Source organism: Acanthochromis polyacanthus, chromosome 8 (genome assembly GCF_021347895.1).
Source record: "Acanthochromis polyacanthus isolate Apoly-LR-REF ecotype Palm Island chromosome 8, KAUST_Apoly_ChrSc, whole genome shotgun sequence".
Classification (NCBI taxonomy): Eukaryota; Metazoa; Chordata; class Actinopteri; family Pomacentridae; genus Acanthochromis; species Acanthochromis polyacanthus.
In genome coordinates, this window is record NC_067120.1 from 1,180,080 (window position 1) to 1,200,336 (window position 20,257).

Consider the following 20,257-nt stretch of genomic DNA (forward strand, 5'->3'; position numbering starts at 1 on the left):
TGCAGATTGTAAATTAGTAAAACTATAAATTTAAATTTATTTCTAGAACATGACAAGTTGTTTGGATCATAAAGTAAAATATTAGATTGTTTATTGATTTTTGTTGTTTCTTGTTTCATTTTTGTCATTTTGTGTTTTGCTGTATTTGTTGTTTTGGGCAGCATTTGTGTTTTGTGTCGTTTGTCTGCCTTTTTGTCATTTTGTTTCTCGCTTTTGTCATTTTTTGTCTTGTTTTTGTCATTTGTTCATTTTTTTTACTTTGTAACTTTTTTTGTCTCTTTTTTGTTTTGCTTCATGTTGTTTGTCTCATTTTTGGTCATTTTGTCTCATTTTTGTAATATTTTGTGTTGTTTTTTTTATTTTTGGTGTTTTTTTGTCTGGCTTTTGTTATTTTGATCATAAAGTAAAATACCACATCGTTCAGTTCCAGATAACTGAATGTTTTAGGAAATGTTGAAATTGAATTTATTTTTCTTCAGAAATTTCAGGTTCATAATGTTTTGTAATAATATAATTCCTTAAATATGAACATTTTCAGAATGTACTTTTTTGCACTAATGGGATAAATGAGGAGTTATTTGTAGGTTACTATGCTGTGGTTCTTCTGGTCCACTGGAGGTCAGATTGGGCTGAATGTGGAACCTGCTCTAGATGAGTTTGACTCTCCAGCTTTAAAATGTTTCAAATCTTGACCATCAGAGGTAGACTGACTCGTCCTCTGACTCTCCTCCACGGAGGAGGTTTGTATCGTTTCATTTAGAGGCCTGTAAATCAGATTTCACTGCTTTAACTGCTCACCCTGTGAGCAATTTGTCTTCTTAGTCCGAGGGGAAATACCTGACTGACTGATTAAAAAAGTCGTCATCTATAAACGAGGTTAGAATTAAAAGCTGGTGGACTTTTCACCGGCCAACACCTTCGCTCATTCTGGAGCAAAAAGGTGACTGGAAACAAGTCCTGGCTGCTGGCGTCAGGCGTGGAATATGTCACTGCTGTTTCCATGGCAACCCCTACCACAGTGTCCGTCCGTCCGCCTCCGTTGTGCGATGGCGTGATAGTGCAGCTCTCGTCCCCCACGCACATCTGTGCACAGAGATGTATGGCTCTCTTATTGTCGCCGGTATCTCCAGAGACGCTCTCACCGTCTCTCAAGGGCATCCTTTAAACAACTGTCCTTTTTATGCTCCTTTATTCTCCTCCTCCCTTCTTCACAACCCAACACCATCAATCTAGCCATTTACTTTAACTTTATTTCTCACTCCATTAGTTTCTAGGACACGGAGCAGCACAAAGAGAGAAAAGGGGGAGAGAGGGAGGGAGGGAGATAGAGAGGGTGAAAAAAAATGAAAAGAAAGTTTGGCTCCTTGGAGAGATAAAATGTAATTTCACAGTCAACTTGCTGTGATATATTATTTCACAACAATGGGGTGTGGGCTGATATGAGCCCTGCTTGGCACCTGTACAGAGCAGTTAGAACATCAGGACGGCTCCCTGGAGAGGTGTGTGTGTGTGTGTGTGTGTGTGTGTGTGTGTGTGTGTGTGTGTGTGTGTGTGTGTGTGTGTGTGTGTGTGTGTGTGTGTGTGTGTGTGTGTGTAGGCCAAATGATCTAAAAAAACGACCTGAACGGTGCCACCAGGAGGGTCCAGCCCGCCGGGTTAAAGTGAACACAGTCGACTGTAAAATTTGAGCGTCCGTGATACATGCAGAAAAAAAAATCCAATTTTGTTTAGAGTTATTTAATATGAAATAATATTTCCACTCTGTGATTTCATGCCTTTGTGTATTGAGCTTTAGTGGGTAAAAGGCACTAAAACAGCAAGTGTAGATAAACCCAAGCACAAAAAAAGAAAAGAAAGAAAATCCATTTCCCCGTATTCTCTGACATGTTTACAGTGAGACACTTCATCCAAATGAAGAATCTAAACATGATTTATTCTGGTCGCTGCTATCCCAGAACATGCTACGGCATTGATAGACGCCTCGTGCTTCATTAGCTGCAGTCTGTCCTGGGAATCACTTACACAATATCAAACAGCTCCGGCCAGAAATCTAATGAGGCAAACAGCAGATGGGCCGAGCTACGGCACGCAAGAAATGCTCCAGTTTCAATTCAAAATTAATATCAGCTGACATTCATTTAGTCAAGCTATTGGTTTGTGGATATTTGTTGAACCGTGGCAAATACCAAGGACGGATTTAACACAATTATATTCATCAGTCAACACATTATTCCCACCAAGTGCAAGCTAACCTGCACAATCAAAGACTCTCAGGCGTATTGTTGTGTCTTTGTCACAGTTTGCTGTTCTTCTGATACTGGGACACCAGCCCCAGCACCTGCTCTGAGGCTGTGATCACCTTGTTCTGCAGGTAGAGGGCGCTGTTCTTAGACGTCTCGTTCAGGAAGTAGCGATAGTTCACCATGATGCCGCAGGAGTTGGCCACGCCCCTGGGGCTGGTGTCGGCGTGCCAGTTGAGCCTCCACATGGTGGCGCCGTTCTGCAGGTGGAAGTTGGCCACCGGGTTGAGGGCGAAGCCTCGGCGCTTCTCCCCGTAGAGGTACCAGGCGCAGAGACGCATCAGGACGGGCTCCAGGACGGCGGACAGCCTCTCCGAACGCGTCCACTCGCTGGTAGCTATCAGCTTACGGAGGGAGTCGACGGCAGGGGAGCCCGGGGTCGAGTCGGTGGCCTGTTCCACCTCCTTCCACTCCTGCTCAGACAGGAGGTCGGAGCCCCGGCCCTCCTTCCTGTACTGGCTCAGCAGACCCTGGAGCCAGGAGGAGAAGCCTGGGATGGGAGACAGGCTGGAGAACTGGGCCATGTGAGGGAACTCACTCTGGAAGACAGCAGCAGAGAAGAAGGGAGGAATAATTAACCCATCCATCCATCATCTATACACCACTTAATCCTCATCAGGGTCATGGGGGGTGGAGCCTATCCCAGCTGACTGAGGGTGAAGGCAGGTTCACCTGGACAGGTAACAGTCTGTCATAGGCCTACACATAGAGACAAACAATCACACCTACAGACAGTTTAGAATCACCAGTTAACCTCATCATGTTTGTGGACTGAGGGAGGAAGCTGGAGAACCTGGAGAAAAGCCACACATGTACAGGAGAACATGGAGACTCCATGCAGGAAGATCCCAGGAAGGCCGGTGTCAGATAGAAAATTGACCCCCATGGAAAAGTGACCCACCCCCAATTATTCTGTAAAAAATTATTTAAACACATGAAAATTAAAATAATATTATTGTGTTTTACAAATACATGATATTTTTCAATATTGCAATAATAATTATATATAATAATAATAATATATAAGATTATAGGAAAAATCATGAGGGCCAATGCTTTATAGCATATAAGAGAGACTGGATGAAAACTTTACAACACATTATTGAAAATAATGATTTTATTTACAAATTCACTGTATTTACATTAAAAAAATAATAATCCTGAGGTCAATATTCTATAGCATGGAAAAGTGCAAATTATAGGTTATGATGGTGAAAAGATGTTTTTTTCTAGTAAGTAAGTACAGCAGAACATTTTTATTAGCAAAATTTAAATTTCATATAGGGGGTCACAATTCTATGGGGCGGGTCAGTTTTCTACACTAGAAAAGTGACCCGGGGGTCAGATTTCTATATGACACCAGGACATGAACCGGGGATCTTCTAGCTGCACGGCGACAGTGCTAACCACCACTGCACTGTGCAGCCCATAATTAACCTTTACAAGGGATTTACCAATGTGTTTTTATTTTAATTTGTTTTCAGGGCCGATATTGTTGCCAAATATTGGTCATCAAGAAAGGCAACAACCGACACACATTAGATGTAATCTTTTAACTGTAAGTGACAGCAGAGAACCTGTCATTCATAACGAGACTTCTTCATTGATAAAGGTGACTATGACTGAATATGTAAAATAAAAATGGGAGTGATTAAATCAGGACGCTCTCCTCTGTTTATGTGGGTTACATCAGACTGATCAGGTCATCTCCTGCTTTCACTACCTTCACTTTTATTGCCCCCTAAAGTCCAGCTCTTAAAGCATTAATTATTAATCATTGTTTTCCAGACTTTGTTTCAGGTTAATCTTTAGCTGACTTCTGACTTAGCTGCTGGTCATTAGCATGGCTTTAGCTACTCTGAGAGAAGCTAATTTCCTGTGGTTTGAGTTGTTTGCTGCTTGAGAGACATTTGTGAGACCACAGAGTGACGACAGACAGAGAAAAGAGGCTGCATCAGCATTTAAGTAGCGCAATTAATTCAAGTTAATGAAAAAATGTACCGATAATCTGGAAAAATGCCAATTATTAAACAGCCTGTCTGATTCATTCAGCAGGTTTGTAGTCAGAATGTTGTCGTGTTTTTAGCCTTCTAGGACGTTTAGAATCTGTCAGGCAGGTGGGTAGATGGTATTTCTTTTAATGTTGAGGGGCTGCGACAGGAAATCTGCAAATGAAGTCACGTTTGAAGCAACTGATGCTGAGGATCAGTCAGATATTTCAGAAACTGAGCAAAAGCAGTAAAACTAGTGTTTCTAAGGACCTGAGACAAGCAGAAATGTGATGAAAAAACACGCATTTAAAGGTGGAAAAGCTGGTTTTGTATTTTCTGCTTTTAAACACAGACTGCAGAAGGATTTACATCCTGACAGAGACAGCCACAGAATTTCCTCAACCTGAGAAACCACAGGAAAAAGAAAAACGGGGGATGAGAAAACAAGTTAAACGTATAAAGAAAACAGACGAGAGGCAGCAGAGGTTTGACCGCCACTGGAATGCAAGGGTCACCAGTTTTTTAACGGTGGAAATAAGGTTCACGAACGCTCGACCTCGGCATCAAAACACAAACTAAATTTTCTCGTTTGCTGCTCGGTCCTCCGGCTCCTCCGACAGCGACGGCATTACAAATCAACTCCACTGCTTTCACCGTCCTGCCCCGCTGATGGAGATGGATGATCTCCTCTCTCCTTCTCCTCCCACTTACTCCATCCTCCTCCTCCGTCCCTTACACTCTCACCTTTAATACCCGTCCTCCTTCTCTCCCGCCACCTGTCTCTATCTCGTCCCACCCACACATCTCACTACCCTTCTTTATTCTAGAAAAAAGCAGAAGAAACACTCCCTCTTCTAGCCGTCCCGTCTTCGGGCTCCAGCGTCTTGGTTGATAAAGTGATGGAGCAACGTGGCAGGCGAAGAAGTGAAAGGCTGCTGATAAAAGTGGAAGTGTCAGACAACCCCTAGAGGGACGCTGCTGCTGTCTGAAAGGAAAACAATGTCCTTTCTTCCTCCTTCATTCCACCCTCCCTTCACTTCACAATCCAGCCTGCTCGCTTTCCACGTCTTGCTGGCTTTTCCCACCTCATGACGACATCGTGATCTTCACTTCAACCTGTACTTTTAGCTGCTGGCTGTTCCCCACGCGGAGGCTCACAAAAGAAGAAGAAGAAGGTGGAAATGAAGTGAGGATAGAAGTGGTGAGGGAAGAAGGAGCAGCGCCAGAATTGTGCTCCAGGGTCTAATCTAGAAAGACAAGCAAGACGTCCTGTCTTCACCTTTTATCGCCGCTGTGACCTTTACTTTTCCACCCATCATCTATCCATCATCGTAGCGGTCCCTCTGTGGCCGAGCTGTTCCTCCCTTCACCTTTACGTGAGGTACAGCCCCGTCAGAAAGCTCGGCTGTCTGCAGGATACAAGTCTGGTTTTGTGTTGGGGTGGGGGGTGAGATTTCACAAAAAAAGTACGCATTCATTTGGTGCTTTGGACAAAAAAAAAGTCAAAAAAGGGTTGAAAATCACACAAGAGTCAGATTTACAGCATGCTGTTTTTTAAAATTTAAATAATCAAACTCAATGATCTGCTGTGTTGTAATCCAAAGAAATGGATTTTTAATAAATATCACGTAGTACGATTGTGTAAAAGTGGATTTTGAAGCCAGTAAACGGCACCGAGCTAGCAGGAGACATGTGGGGAGACGGCTCACCATCTGATCACTCCCACTTCAGCAGTCCCTGGTTGATACGAAGCTCAGACTGAGGAGAGATTTACTAAACTCAGACATATTTCTTTAGGTTTTTACTCGCTGTTTTTATTCCATTTCCACCTGATAAGTGCAGAAAACAGAAGAGCTGTCTGACATCTGTCAAAACACCGCCACGTTCTGATGAAACGCAGACGTAGTTTCTGTGACTGTGGCTTTTATTTAAATGGAAATTACTGATCGTATTTTTGATATAAATAGTATCTCACAGACAGATTTCCTCGTAAAAATGCTCAAACAACGGGTGTTAAATATCAGTATGGAGACTAAAACCCAGATTTCTCTACAACAGGGGTGTCCAACATGAGGCCCGTGGTCCAAAAGTGGTCCTCCAGAGGGTCCAATCCGGCCCTCAAAGTGTAAAAATTACAGAGAAGACATTAACTGCAGATTGTAAATTAGTAAAACTATAAATTTAAAATAATTTCTAGACCAAGTTGTTTGGATCAGAAAGTAAAATACTAGATTGTTCTTAGTTCTTTTGTCATTTTGTGTCTCATTTTTTTGGGTAATATTTTGTCTGTTTTTGTCTTTTTTATCTGACTTTTGTTGTTTGTCTCGTGTTTTTGTCATTTTGTTTCTTGTTTTGTGTTTCCTTTTTGTCTCGTGTTTTTCTCTTATTTTTGTAGTTTTGTGTTTTGCTTTATTCGATGTTTTGTCATTTTGTGTTTTTTTGTCTCGCTTGTGTTGTCTAGTTTTTGTCGTTCTGTTTTTTGCTTTTGTCATTTTTTGTCTCGTTTTTGTTGTTTTGTGTCTTTTGTCTCGCTTGTGTTTGTCCTTTTTGTTGTTGCTTTGTAGCTTTTTGCCTATTTTTTGGCTTTTTGTTGTTTTCTTTTGTATCGTTTGTCTCATTTTGTTTCTCACTTTTGTCGTTTTGTGTCTCATTTTTGTAATAGTTTGTCTTGTTGTCTTTTTTAAAGTAAAATCCTCCATGGTTCAGTTCCAGATGACTAAATGTTGTGTTCCTTTGTAGACAGTCTGTGATCTGGAAGTTGTAATGTGGAAATGATAAACTGAGGATGAATGTGGATGAAATTCTATTTATTTTTCTTGAGAAACTGCAGGTTGTTCATGATGTTTGGTAAAAAGATAATTCCTATAAAGGGAACATTTTCAGAATTAACTTTTTGGCACTAAACCAAAGGAACCATCAGAAGTTGTGGTTATTTATTTATAGGTTATTATGCTGTGGTTTTACTGGTCCGGTCCACTGGAGATCAAACTGGGCTGAACCTGGACTAAGAGCTTGACTCCTCTGGTCTACAGGCAGTAAAAAATGAAATAATTATAAACCTTTTTTCATTTTAGAGCCGTAGTTAAGCTTGATGCTGTCTTTCTCCCTTACATTCCCTGAACAGAATTGAAAACGATGCTTGGAGTTTTCCAGACAGTAATTTTTTTTGTGTAAAATATCTGTGCAGCAGCTGAAGGCGTCCCATCTCGTCTGTGTGATACACATTTGACACTCCTGAAAACTTTCAATCCTACTTTCAAACATCCCTGATTTGTTGTTACTGCTTTTGTTGGGAGCACAGAGAGGCTAAAAAGTAGCACACCTCTGTTTTAGTTTTTTCATTTCTGCATCACACAGATGACAGGCGAGGATGTTGACACGCAGAGCTCTTAGACCTCTTCATGAAGTCAACATCCTCATCTTTAAGCTGTTTTTTTTTACAGCACAGTGTAACCTACTTTCCAACCTCTGACACAAACAGCCTTAATGCCGAAGCAGAAAACACAAAAAGCAGATCCGCGGCGCTCGCTCAGCCGTACGTTTCCCCTAATAAAAAACGCCAATAAGTAAACCACTTGCAGCAATCAAAACAGTCCTGTAATATGAATAAATGAAGTGGAAGCAGCTTAAATCTGATTTTTTAAGAGGATACGCCATAAAGAGCTGTTTCCATCTGCTGGGTAGAGTGCCTTTTGATGTTCCATTCAATGTTCCAATCATTTAACAAGTGCGAGCTGGAGTGGCCCGACATGAAGGGCACTTCTGCGCTTATTGAGAGGGATGGATGAGATTTCATTCTGCTGTCTGCTGCCCTGTTTATGTGTACATGCATTCATGTGTGTAGAAACACAGACTGCAACAAGAGAGAAAACTTCACCGAGGTAAATCTCTCAGCTGGATTTCTCACTTGAAGCGGCGTCATGCCAGCTGAGCAGCAGCTAAAGACAAAAATTACTTTTATTTTCCATCGTCCCGTCATGGACGGAGCTCTACACGCATGTCACATGTCATGTGCTCGGTCACGATGAGCTGTTATTGTGCAGCTGTAACAAAGCGGGATGGTTTAAAAGCTCCGGGTTATTTATGGTTACTGTGTTTAGATTGCAGATGTCTCTTTGCTCAACCCAAGGCTTTACCATAGACTGTATATAAAGATGGACGTAGCATCTGGCTCCAGAATTGAAGCCCACCCGGAAGTGTCAAAAACTTGCAATATCACGCCGTCCACTAGGGTTGGCTCCAAAAAGCTTTTTCTCCATAGATCCCAATTCATTTTTGGAAAAAATAAAATTTGATAGACTGATGTTCTACAGCTCAGGATTTTTTTCCTGTTAGTTTTCATGGTCAAAATGAGAGATCAGGTGGCCGATCTTAAAATAAATCAATACTGAATTTTAAATAAATCATTAAAGTTGGCGGAGCCAGGGGGTGTGGCTATACTTGATAGACAGCAACAGAAGCCTCTGCGGTAAAATGTGGGCGGGATAAGAGAGTCCTCAGCCAATCCTGCCCCTAGTTGCTCTCCGGTCCAGCCTGTTTGATGACGCTTTTTACGTCACTGGCTCCAAAAAATCCAAAACGGCGACCAGGAAGTAGCAAAATCCGGGCTTCATTTTCTCGGCGTTGAAACCAATGGGTGACGTCACGGTTAGTTCATGCCTGGGCTTTACAGAAGCTTTGATGGTAAAGAATCCATGATTTAATTAGCAAAATTAACCAAATGTGCTTCACTTTGTCCAATCAGTTCTTATATTCTTAAAGCTTATATGAATAAAATAATGGAATTAACAAGAAAACAGGAATTTGAAATGATGTAAAGTAAGACTGACTTCTGTTTAGTATTAGCTATGCTGCTGATCTACAGAGTGATGCAGTGAATACTACAATTAGAAAATGCTAAATTATGTTGATGTTAGTTTTGTTCAGTTTTGTGTCCATCTGTATATCAGCAATAATTAATTTATAATTATTGAAAGCTTTATTCATATGATGTGGTTGTATTCTGGGAGTTGTTGTTTTGTATGCAAGGACAGGAGTTAGTGTGGCTCTTTGCAGTTATTTTAACCATGGTTTTCACAGCTCTTAGAAAGATCAATTAATTAAACTATAAACTACCTTTTGTAATGTAGCTGGTAGCACTAAGGACTTTACTTCTGATCAGTTTCTTGGCTGTAAAATCCCTTTCTAGTCCTCACACCAACTTTTTTGCCACCAGGATTTGTACGGGCCCACCTCCACCCCCCTGATCCCCACCTCCACCCACCTGCAGCTCTCGGACCACCCTCTTGATGAGGTAGTTGCCCAGCTCCACCCCCTGCAGACCAGCCTGTGTTGAAGAGATGGAGTAGAAGATGGCTGAGTTGATCTTATTCACATCCTCCTCTGAGTCCAGGGTGGCGAACTCGCGGACGATGCTCTAAAAGAAACACAGATTTCTGCTCAGCATTGTCAAGGCAGGATTCTTGTAGCAACTGTTTAGGAGCTGCTGGGGAACAAAAAAGAAAGAAACTGTGGAAATTACTGCATAGTTTTCACATAGAAAATAGTCCTGCTTTTGTTTCTCTACAGATATTATCCACTTGTCAGCAGAGAGGAGGAACAAAGAAGGTGTGGAAAAGCGAGACCAGACATCAGAGCTCCTGACCTGGATGTTGTTGGAGATGTCTTCTGTGAGGGCCACGTGCAGAACGACCAGCGGCTCTCCGGGCATCGCAGCGTGAGTGAAGGCGTAGCAGCGGCGGTATGGTCCCACTCTGCGCTTCAGGTCGGTCCAGTTCCTCACAGGATGCACCGCTTCGTATCTAGCGGGGGGATTATCGTTAGTCTGTCCGACCTCTGTGAGTCCTGTTCCTTCTCCATCCATTAAGTAACAGCGGCAGGTTTAGTTTGTGAAACAATGATTCTCTGATTTAAGTCAGAGGGAGACGAAACCAAGCTGTTCATTTAACCCTCGTGTCGTCCTGTGGATCAAAACTGATCCGGTTTAAAGTTTGAAAATGTGGAAAAAAATATATATTTTCACAGTGAAGCTTCTGATGTTCACATTTTCTACATTTTTGGGAAATCTTGGGACATTTTTGGGTGGAAAAAAGAAATGTTAAAAATGTTTATTTAAGAACATTCACAAAAAATCAACCAAAATAGAGCGAATTTCGCTGGATTTTGGTTGATTTTTATGTGAATGTTCTTAAAGAAAATATTAGAAGTTTTACTGATAAAATCACTTCAGATATTTTTAAAATTTTTTGGAAGATTTTTACTCAGTTTTTGAAAATATTTACAAGGATTTTCTTACCAAATTTGGGGGATTTTTTTTTTTTTTTTTTAAATAAAACCTTCAAGGGAAACTTTTAAGGAATTATTAGAATTTTCTTCCTGAAGGTTTTGCAAATTTTCAGAAATTTGGGAAATTTTTTTGTTGAATTTTTGGATTTTTTTCAGACAAGGAAACAATATTTTTGGTGCCTGTAAATGAGGACAACAGGAGGGTTAAACCTCTCTTTGAAACATTTGATTGGCTGCTTGTTGCTTTGCAGAGGATCTCACATTTCTCCATATTTCATTCTAACAGAACCCCGTCTGAATGCTCAGTGTGCAGACAGAGGATAGATTTATGCTTCTGAATTTCAAATGGTATGTTTTACTTTTTACAAAGAGAAGCAGACTGTAGGATGAGGGCAGAAAGTTTGGGGCATTTCTGGGATGATGAGCTTCCCTGGGGGGGTGCTATAAATTTACCCAAATCCAATAGAGGACAGAGAGTGTAAAGTTTTAGCTTAATACCGTAACAAAGGCTAGTAGCACACAGGAGAAGCCCCTATATTAGTGACAAAATGCTCCACAGTGGACTTTCTATTTATTTTATTGTGTCAAACCATCAGCTCAACTTAAAATCTGGCACCTCATCTCCCCTGGTGTACCGATGAATCAGGCAGACAGGATGTGTTTTCTCCCTCCCCGTCCCCTCACTTAACTCCCATCGTAGTTTTGCACTATGGCTTTAGCTTCCTTCCTGCTTAAACAACTCATTCACTATCTTCTCCTGCATCTAGTGGTCGTTTCTCGAACCCTCTCACATTCCTCAGAGAGCCATGTCATCTGCCCATCTCTCTGCCTCGTATAAGTTCAGGCCTCTTATCCTTTCCTTGCTACCTGCTCTTGTGTCGTCATGTGATCTCATAGCACTTCCCAAATTCCTCACATTTTGCTCTCCTCAGAGGGGAAACTGGAGAAAAGAGAGTTTAAGTCTCATTTTGAATGAAGTCTGTCCAAATGAACATACACCCCCTGTCAAAAGTTTTAGGACACTGTCTCATTCAAATAAAGTAGAACCTGTTCTACAACGTTTGACAGGGGGTGTATTTCATCATATGGATGTGATCAGGGCAGGACTCTGATCATACATGTAAAGTTTCAGGCAGATTGGAGCATGTTCAGGGCATTTACACAGCATTTGAAATTTCATGGAGAAGGATCAAAATTCCAGAGGCCGCCACGGACACACCCTTTGACTTTGGAAAAAGATTTTAATAACTTTGGATCATTAAGGCCTCCTGTATGTACTGGCCCAATTTGAGGTGAATTGGAGTTTCCCCCTAGGAGGAGTTCGCTCTAGAAAAAAATGAAAAATGGGCAAAATCTGACATTCAACGCAAAATAGCTCACTTCCTGTTGGGTTTGGAATGTGGCTGTCACTGACTTTTTTGTTCAGCCTGATGTGCTGCATATGTGTACCAGATTTGGTAGATACACCCCCTGTCAGAAGTTGTAGGACAGGTTCTACTTTATTTGAATGAGAAAGTGTCCTAAAACTTTTGACGGGGGGTAGACACACTTTGCCTAATTCCTCATTTAAAAGAAAAAAATGCATGCTTAATGTTTCAGCTGAGAAGATAAATGCACTGTTTAACCCATTCTTTACACTCATCTTATGCAACCTTTAAACTCCTCAGACACTGACTGTTCTTACTATAGCCCCATAAACTGCATGTTAGCATGTGCAGAAATGTGCTCCTCTCCAAGCTGTGACTGAACCATCACTGGTCAGAGGAGGAGCAAACATAGACTTTTCATGTGTGGTGTCTTATATGTGGTATCTAATAAATGTGTGGGGTGCATGGATGTCCTTACTGGCTGATCTTCTGCAGGATCTCGCAGGGCGACTGCCAGGTGATCCTCTCCAGTCGGAGCAGACCCACAGAGAACCACTCAGACAGCAGCCCCTTCAGCGTCCCGTTCAGGTCCTACCACGGAGAAGAAAGCATTTAGAATTAACATCAACATCCAGCTGATCACTGAAAATTCACCACATTCTTTCTGTTTCCAAAAACAGCTCAGCAGCTGCTTCTTTATGCCAGTAAACCCCAGAAGAAAAAGGTTGTTCAGGCATGTCAGCGCTGTGAGAAATGTTGGAAATGCTGCTTTTATACGTCACATTTCTATTAGGAATTAAACAAACACTTCAGTCCTTCTTTCACTGAAAAAACTCATGCGCTCCATCTTATTGAGAGACAGTTCAGCTGCTCAAGTGTGGCTGTATTCAGTGTACAGTTCCATATCATAACTTGCATTTTTTCCTTTTTTCAGAATTGCTCATCAGCCTCTCTGTCTGTGGAAGTAAATCCTCCAAGCAAAAGGAAGGTCATCGCTATAATCTGGTATGTAGACACTGTAGAGAATGTCATTTTACTGCAGCAACGGGGAAAGTTTCTTTTATATGTTTTAAAGAAAAAAGAATCATAAAATACTGCAGCTTTTATATTACTATTAAGTACTTTAATAAACACAGACTTCACCTCCTCACGAGCTCTGTCTGACTGAGCGACGGCGGCGCTGCTTAAGTTTTCCTGCAGAACAATTCCACACCTGTATGGTTCCGGCTGTGTGCTCCCTTGGGTGCCTCTGTGCCGTTTGAATGTTTTCACATTATGAATAGTGATTTGTTCAAGCTTGCGATGGGCGTAGAAGGGCCACTTCAATAAACAACTTGCCATTTCAAAGCAGGCCTGTCCTCCAGCAAAGGTCAGACTTCATTTAAAGCAAATCTCTTGCAAACACACAAACAAGCGCACACGGTGCACGCTCCCGAGCACATAAATACCGCTTATATTGGCTGTTCCATAGGATGGCTTACTTTAATGCCAGTTTGTCAATCATAATCACGGCTAATACAAACAAGCACGACTGCAGTCATGCTATGAAAGCCGCTGCGAGCAGCTATCAAATCCCAAACTTGCAAAATATGAAGTTCATACATTTATACATCAGGGCCTGTGTTATTCAGCTCGTGGCTGAGGGGGTTTCACAGCGGAAAATTCTCCCTGAATGAAGAGCAAATGAAAAGTAAGCCTTGAAAATAAAAGTTCTGCAAACTTCCATCGCTGCTTATGTGTGTAAAACTTCACAAGCTGCCTGAGGCCAAATAATCTACGACTGCTGATAATCCACACCAGCGTTTCTGTGGAGGAAACCGCAGCACATCAACAACCCGGTGAGGCTAGAGAAACATCCAGGGTAGCCAATTCTCCCCCACACAAAGGGGAGGTCACAGGGAGATGTGTAACGCAGCGACCTGGAAGGAGATGAAGCCTTTAGAAATGGAAGGGTCTGCTATTGGAAAGTTCAGAAAGGAGAGACGGAGTAAAGGAAAAGAATCCCCTCACTGCACTAGAAAGAAAATGAAGCAAAACTTCTGCAGCTGTATCATCATGAAGGGATGCTGGGAGCTGATACGGCCTCGGCTACAAAGGACCACCTCCACCTCCAGTCATTCTGTGATTAAGAACAGTCCGTCTGCACGAGGCCAAATGACCAGCGGCCGGCCAAGTGTTCACAGGTCGGCCTCAGAGTGCCAGGACCTTCACTCCAGTAGGCCGCCTGCCACTGATCAGCCTGCCTGCCTGCCTGCTGCCTGTCTGTAGGGAAAAAATAGTCGCACTGATACTCCAGACCAGAGGTGTCAAACTCATTCTAGTTCAGCCCAGTTTGATCTCCAGTGGACCGGACCAGTAAAACCACAGCATAATAACCTGTAAATAACCACAACTCCTCATGGTTCCTTTGTTTTAGTTCAAATAAGTACATAACACACCAAAAACATGAGATAAATGACAAAAGTCAGAGAATAAAATACAAAAACAAGACAAAATATGACAAAAAAAGAGACACAAAATGACAAAAGAACAAAGAACAATCTAGTATTTTACTTTCTGATCCAAACAACTTGTCCTGGTCTAGAAATGATTTTAAATTTATAGTTTTACTAATTTACAATCTGCAGTTAATGTCTTCTCTGTAATTTTTCCACTTTGAGGGCCGGATTGGACCCACTGGAGGACCACTTTTGGACCACGGGCCTCATGTTGGACCCTCTGGAGGACCACTTTTGGACCACGGGCCTCATGTTGGACCCTCTGGAGGACCACTTTTGGACCACGGGCCTCATGTTGGACCCTCTGGAGGACCACTTTTGGACCACGGGCCTCATGTTGGACCCTCTGGAGGACCACTTTTGGACCACGGGCCTCATGTTGGACCCTCTGGAGGACCACTTTTGGACCACGGGCCTCATGTTGGACACCCCTGCTCTGGACTAAAATGACATCTCTGACTTGTTTCAACATCTTTCATCCACTCAGTCTGTGGACAGGTGAACAAGAATGAAAGGCCTGGAGCTAGCAGGAGAGAGAAAAAACACGAGAAATCAATTTAGCCGACAGAGAGACTAATCCAGCGTAGAACTCAGAGTGACACTCCTGCAACAACCGAGTAATTTCAAACTTTAAGAAGTTAAGAAGTCGTGTGTTTTTTTGCCTCTTAGATGATGTTTTACTTTGATTATCAGCTTTTTCCCTCCCCTGGTAGGCACACAGCCTCAGTACAGGTATTAAAAGCCTCATATTTTCCGTGACCTTTTCTCATTTTTAGCTCAATCAATCGTGGGGATAACAGCAAGCAGAGATCGCCGGGAACAACCAAGAGCGAGGTGGTCAGCACACAGAATCTAATACTCTGTAGGTAGCTTAGACCTTTTTAAGCTACAAAAGCTCTCAGTGGACCTGGGTTATTGACATTAAATGCATCTGAAGCACCTCACAGCAGGAAGAACAGCAGCTGCTGAGCAGGAGAGGGGAAAGGAGAAGACCTCTGGCGATAGTGGAGTCAGGGTCTCCCAAAATCCTATCAGGCAGCAGCACTTAACACATGATGGGGAGGTTAAAGGAACGCACGCTCTTAGCTCTTTACCAAAGCAAAACAAAACAGAAAATCTGATTTCAGAGATAACAAAAGGGGATTTAAGCGCGCTCGCCTTGCATAGCTCCTTCTGATCTCCAGCAGGGAAGTTTTATTTTTACCAACACAGCTTTTTGATGTAATCTTCATGAATGCATCAAAGCATGAGGAGATCACAGCGTTTCATCCGCAGTGTTGGAGCAAAGTGAACGAGACATTACAAGTGTAGCAGAGGAAGGATTTGCTTTAGATTAAGCCACCGTCGTTAACGTTGGATTTTACTGAAACAAAACCAAAGCGTCTTTTTAAACCCTCATCCAGGACGGATCAGCTGGGGAGAGAACAAACCACTATAAGAAACAAACATTACAGCAGAATGTCAGCTAATTTCTTTGGTCCTTAGTGCAATTAAGAACTCATTCATTCTGGTAGCATTTTGTTTTCAGTCATTTGAAGTAAATGTCGTTTGTGTTATATTTATGAGCCAACTGATCTGTTTGCCGAATAAAAACACTATATTCATCCCAAACTATATTACAGAAACATATTGTAGATTTACCACAGCCAAAGACATGCTGAAGCTCTGAAAAACACATCAGACCTGCTCAGATCTCCCTCTGAAAACGTAAAGCAACGCATGTCAGATTAAACATGCAGTTTCAGCCTGAATGAGCATCATTTAGTGGCTTATTCAGAACATGCTGTGATCGCTAAACCACACATGTAAGGAAATGAAATCAGTGTTTTTATACTGCACAGGGAGACGCCTTCATATTGTGGTAAATTATTCCACATTTGGAGCCTAATAATGCATTCATAAAGAACTACAATGAACCACGTTTTGTCTGGTGGACAAACAGCTCACTAAAAATATGCTGGCTTCCATTTTTCTCTTTATTCCACCACTGAACAATGAAACATTCAGTCAATAGCCAGACGGACTGACAGAAGAATTAATGCACTGCTATTTTCTTTTTTATATGTAACTGAGCAACAGCTAAAATAAATTCTCCACACATTTTCTTATTCCAGGATTTTTCTGCTTTTCTTCCAGTAATCTGACAGAAACCTGAATATACTGTGGGCTGAAAAACAAACTGTGAGATGATAAATTTGGGATTAGAAGCATTTCTATTGTAATTTCTGATATTTAGACAATCTGTTACGCCTAATCTACTAAAATATACTGATGCATATTTTGGTATATTGCTATTTTTATACAAAATTCCTTAAATCTGTGCTCTATCTTTGCTGCTGTGAAACTTTAAAATTATCTTGTGTGGGATGAACAACAGCTTATCTCTGAGGAGTCAAACTCATTTTAGTCCAGGTTCCACATTCAGCCCGGTTTGATCTCCAGTAAAACCACAGCATAATAACCGATAAATAACCACAACTCCTGACGGTTCCTTTGTTTTAGTGCAAAAATGTTCACATTTAAGAATTATCTTTCTGCAAAATTTTATGAACCTCAAATTTCTGAAGAAAAACAAGTTTAATTTCATCAACGTTCAGCCTCAGTTTATCATTTCCACATTACAACTTCCAGATCACAGAGTGTCTTTAAAGGAACACAACATTTAGTCACAGCTATCTGGAACTTAATAATGATAGTATTTTACTTTAAAAATGTAAAAAAAAACAAACAAAGTAAGACAAAATATTACAAAAATGACACAAAAACAACAAAAGCGAGAAACAAAGCGACAAAAAAATGACACGAAACAAAAAAAGAGACAAAAAAATTAGACAGAAAAATGACAAAACCGTGAAACAAAACGACTAGAACGATACACAAAACAATAAAGAGAAACACAAAAATGAGACAAAAAACAAAAGGAAAACAAAAAGGAGACACGAAATAACAAAAACATGTCATGAACGATCAAAGTCAGATAAAAACAACAAAAAGAAGACAAAATGCAAAAAAAAAACGAGACACAAAATGACAAAAGATCAAAGAACAATTTAATATTTTTTTTATGATCCAAACAACTTGTCATGGTCTAGAAATGATTTTAAATTTATAGTTTTACTAATTTACAATCTGCAGTTAATGTCTTCTCTGTAATTTTTACATTTGTCTGGATTGGACCCTCTGGAGGACCACTTTTGGACCACAGGCCTCATGTTGGACACCCCTGCGGTATCTTATCTTATTTACTTACAGAATACTACAGTTCATGCAACACATAAAACTAGATATCATTTTTTGGCATTCATCCTGATACTTGAACATGTTTTTGTGTATTTGGATATTTGCACTAAATGAGTCTATAACAATTTGAATATCTGTGGTGTTTTTTATGTAAAAATAAAATTAAAAACTGCATATCAGGGACAGTATCTTTGACTATAATATCTCCCAATGTTCATTTGTGCTCTCAGACGGGTGTAAAGGTGCGACTAATAGCCTGGACATGCTACCTGAGAGTTATTCCGCTGTTATTTCATGGTGTGAACGAACACTGCCACACTCCTGTGCTGAACTGAATTGAAAACTGTAATTATATTTGACTGAAGAAGAACGACTGAACAATGAGCTACACGACGCCGACTTTTCTTTTAAAAAATACGTTGCCAAAAATGTTCCATTAAGGGGGCAAGGAGCATGGCAGCCATGTCTGCGTGATGGAAATTTCTACAGTTTCTTCTCCCCCCACTGCTTTTTCTAGCAATTTTATTTTCACTTTGTCTTCAAAAGATTCGTTCAAAATATTCATTACATGCCTGATTTATATTCAGCTCTGTTCGGCTTCGTAGCTGCGGCAGAGCAGCTCTCCCCTCTTTATGTATGGAATCAAACACTCTTAAAGGCTCTTTTTTTTTTTTAAAGCTTTCTAGCAAACAGTGGAAGGAGGCTCTGATCAGCGCTGTAAGTTGATCTGTGTATAAAAGAAGAACTGAAATTGAGCTTGACAGCGTTTTGTGCCAAACTAGTTATATGCCGGACCGTCCTGGCCACAAGGAAACGCAAGGATCTAATTTAGGACGTCCAGTTTGGTCACGAAAGCAAACTGGGGCAAAGTGCACCGGCTCTAAAGCTGTGATGAAATGAGAATCGTGATAGGAGAGGGAGAGCAAAGGCTGCCGTTTATATCTCAGTGTGAGGGTTAGCTCTCTGCCTGTTACTGCCTTAGACCAGGGGGTCCAACATGAGGCCCGTGGTCCAAAAGTGGTCCTCCAGAGGGTCCAATCCGGCCCTCAAAGTGTAAAAATTACAGAGAAGACATTAACTGCAGATTGTAAATTAGTAAAACTATAAATTTAAAATCATTTCTAGACCATGACAAGTTGTTTGGATCAGAAAGTAAAATACTAGATTGTTCTTTGTTCTTTTGTTGTTCTGTGCCTCATTTTTGTCATATTTTTGTCTTTTATTGTCTGATTTTTGTCATTTGTCTCACGTTTTTAAGGTTTTGTTTGCCATTTTTGTCTTTGCCATTTTTTTGTCACTTTGTAACTTTTGTCTCATTTTTTGTTTTGTTTTATCTCAATTTTTGTCATTGTGTTTCTTGCTTTTGTGTTTTTTTATCTTGTTTTTGTAATATTTTGTCTGGTTTTAGCTGTTGTTTGTCTTTTTTTGTCATTTGTTTCATGTTTTTCTCATTTTGTGATTCCTTTTTTTCTTGCTTGTGTATTTAGTCTGATTTTTGTCATTTTGTGTTTCAGTTTATTCTTTTTTGTGTTTTTTTGTCTCGCTTGTGTTGTCTATGTTTTATGGTTTTGTGTCTCGTTTTGTTGGTTTTTTTTCCTTTTGCCTCTTTTTGTCTGACTTTTGTTGTTTTGATCATAAAGTAAACTACTGTATTGTTCACTTCACAACACCTAAATGTTGTGTTCCTTTATTGGTTTATTGGTCTGGTCCACTGGAGATCAAACTGGGCTGAATGTGTAACCTGAACTAACATGACTTTGACCCCCCCTACCTCAGATTATATCACATGCAGTGTCTGTGCCAAACGCAGAAACGCGAACGACGCTTCTTGACTCATGCGAGCACCCGTACAGAATGTAAACATTACCCTGATGTGCGCGCTCTCGCTCGCTTTGGATGAGATTATTTCAAGCAGATCGGCTCGGAGGTCCACCAGAAACTTCACGCCGCCCTCCACCCTGCTGATATGGCTGAGCAGCTGCTTGTACCGGGGAGTTAGGTTGTACCGGAGCCGGTCTTCCACCTGTAAAACGGTCGCCTGGTCCCGCAGCTGCGTGTCCAGCAGCTTAACGGCGAGCTCTGAGACGGTCTTATGGTCCACGCCGAAGTCCTGCGACAGCTTCGAGAGGAGGCTGAGCTTATCCTCCCTGTCCAGACTCCTGTAGAAGTGCATGAACTCCAGGCTGTTGGATTCGGGCGGAGGGGGGGACTTGTCTCTGGTCTCGTAGGACGGTAAAGGTGCGACGACCCTGGCCAGAACCTCCTCCATACCCGGGAAACCGCCACGGACCGGGGTCGAGTACCAGCGCCAGGAGCCGACGTCCGAGGCCTCCAGAGCCGCTCTGAGGACCGCCCGGTGTCTCCAGCACCTCACACTGCTGCGGAGAGCCCGGACCACGGAGTGGGATATCATACCGGGAGGGAGCTCAGCTGTCCGTTTGGAACCTGCGACCAGTGAACACGCAGCAGACAAGCACTTCCGGGTTTCTTAAAGAGACAGTACCGCTGCCATGGCAACAGGACGTCTGCCCAAATGACTCGATAATTATCCCAAAGACTGAAAAATGATGCAAAAT

At 41.6% G+C, this 20,257-nt stretch overlaps 1 protein-coding gene and 2 long non-coding RNA genes across 3 annotated transcripts in view; 2 read left to right on the forward strand and 1 right to left on the reverse strand.

The window, feature by feature from the left end:
• The window catches only part of LOC127535193 (uncharacterized), a 37,118-nt gene extending 27,127 nt beyond the window's left edge, over nucleotides 1–9,991 (forward strand). Inside the window, exon 3 of the long non-coding RNA XR_007943860.1 lies at nucleotides 9,860–9,991. This is a non-coding gene — a long non-coding RNA (uncharacterized LOC127535193). The remainder of the gene's footprint in view (nucleotides 1–9,859) is intronic.
• On the reverse strand, nucleotides 1,722–20,152 carry mlycd (malonyl-CoA decarboxylase). Its single transcript, XM_022189938.2, has 5 exons — nucleotides 19,549–20,152; nucleotides 12,422–12,534; nucleotides 9,936–10,092; nucleotides 9,555–9,707; nucleotides 1,722–2,839 (listed from the first exon to the last, which is right to left on the reverse strand). Exons 1-5 carry the CDS (start codon nucleotides 20,092–20,094, stop codon nucleotides 2,294–2,296), a joined length of 1,515 nt encoding a protein of 504 aa, XP_022045630.1. The 5' UTR covers nucleotides 20,095–20,152; the 3' UTR covers nucleotides 1,722–2,293.
• LOC127535190 (uncharacterized) lies at nucleotides 12,541–17,308 on the forward strand. Its single transcript, XR_007943857.1, has 2 exons — nucleotides 12,541–12,948; nucleotides 14,604–17,308. It is a non-coding gene; the product is annotated as an uncharacterized LOC127535190 (long non-coding RNA).
• Nucleotides 20,153–20,257: the final 105 nt, after the last annotated feature.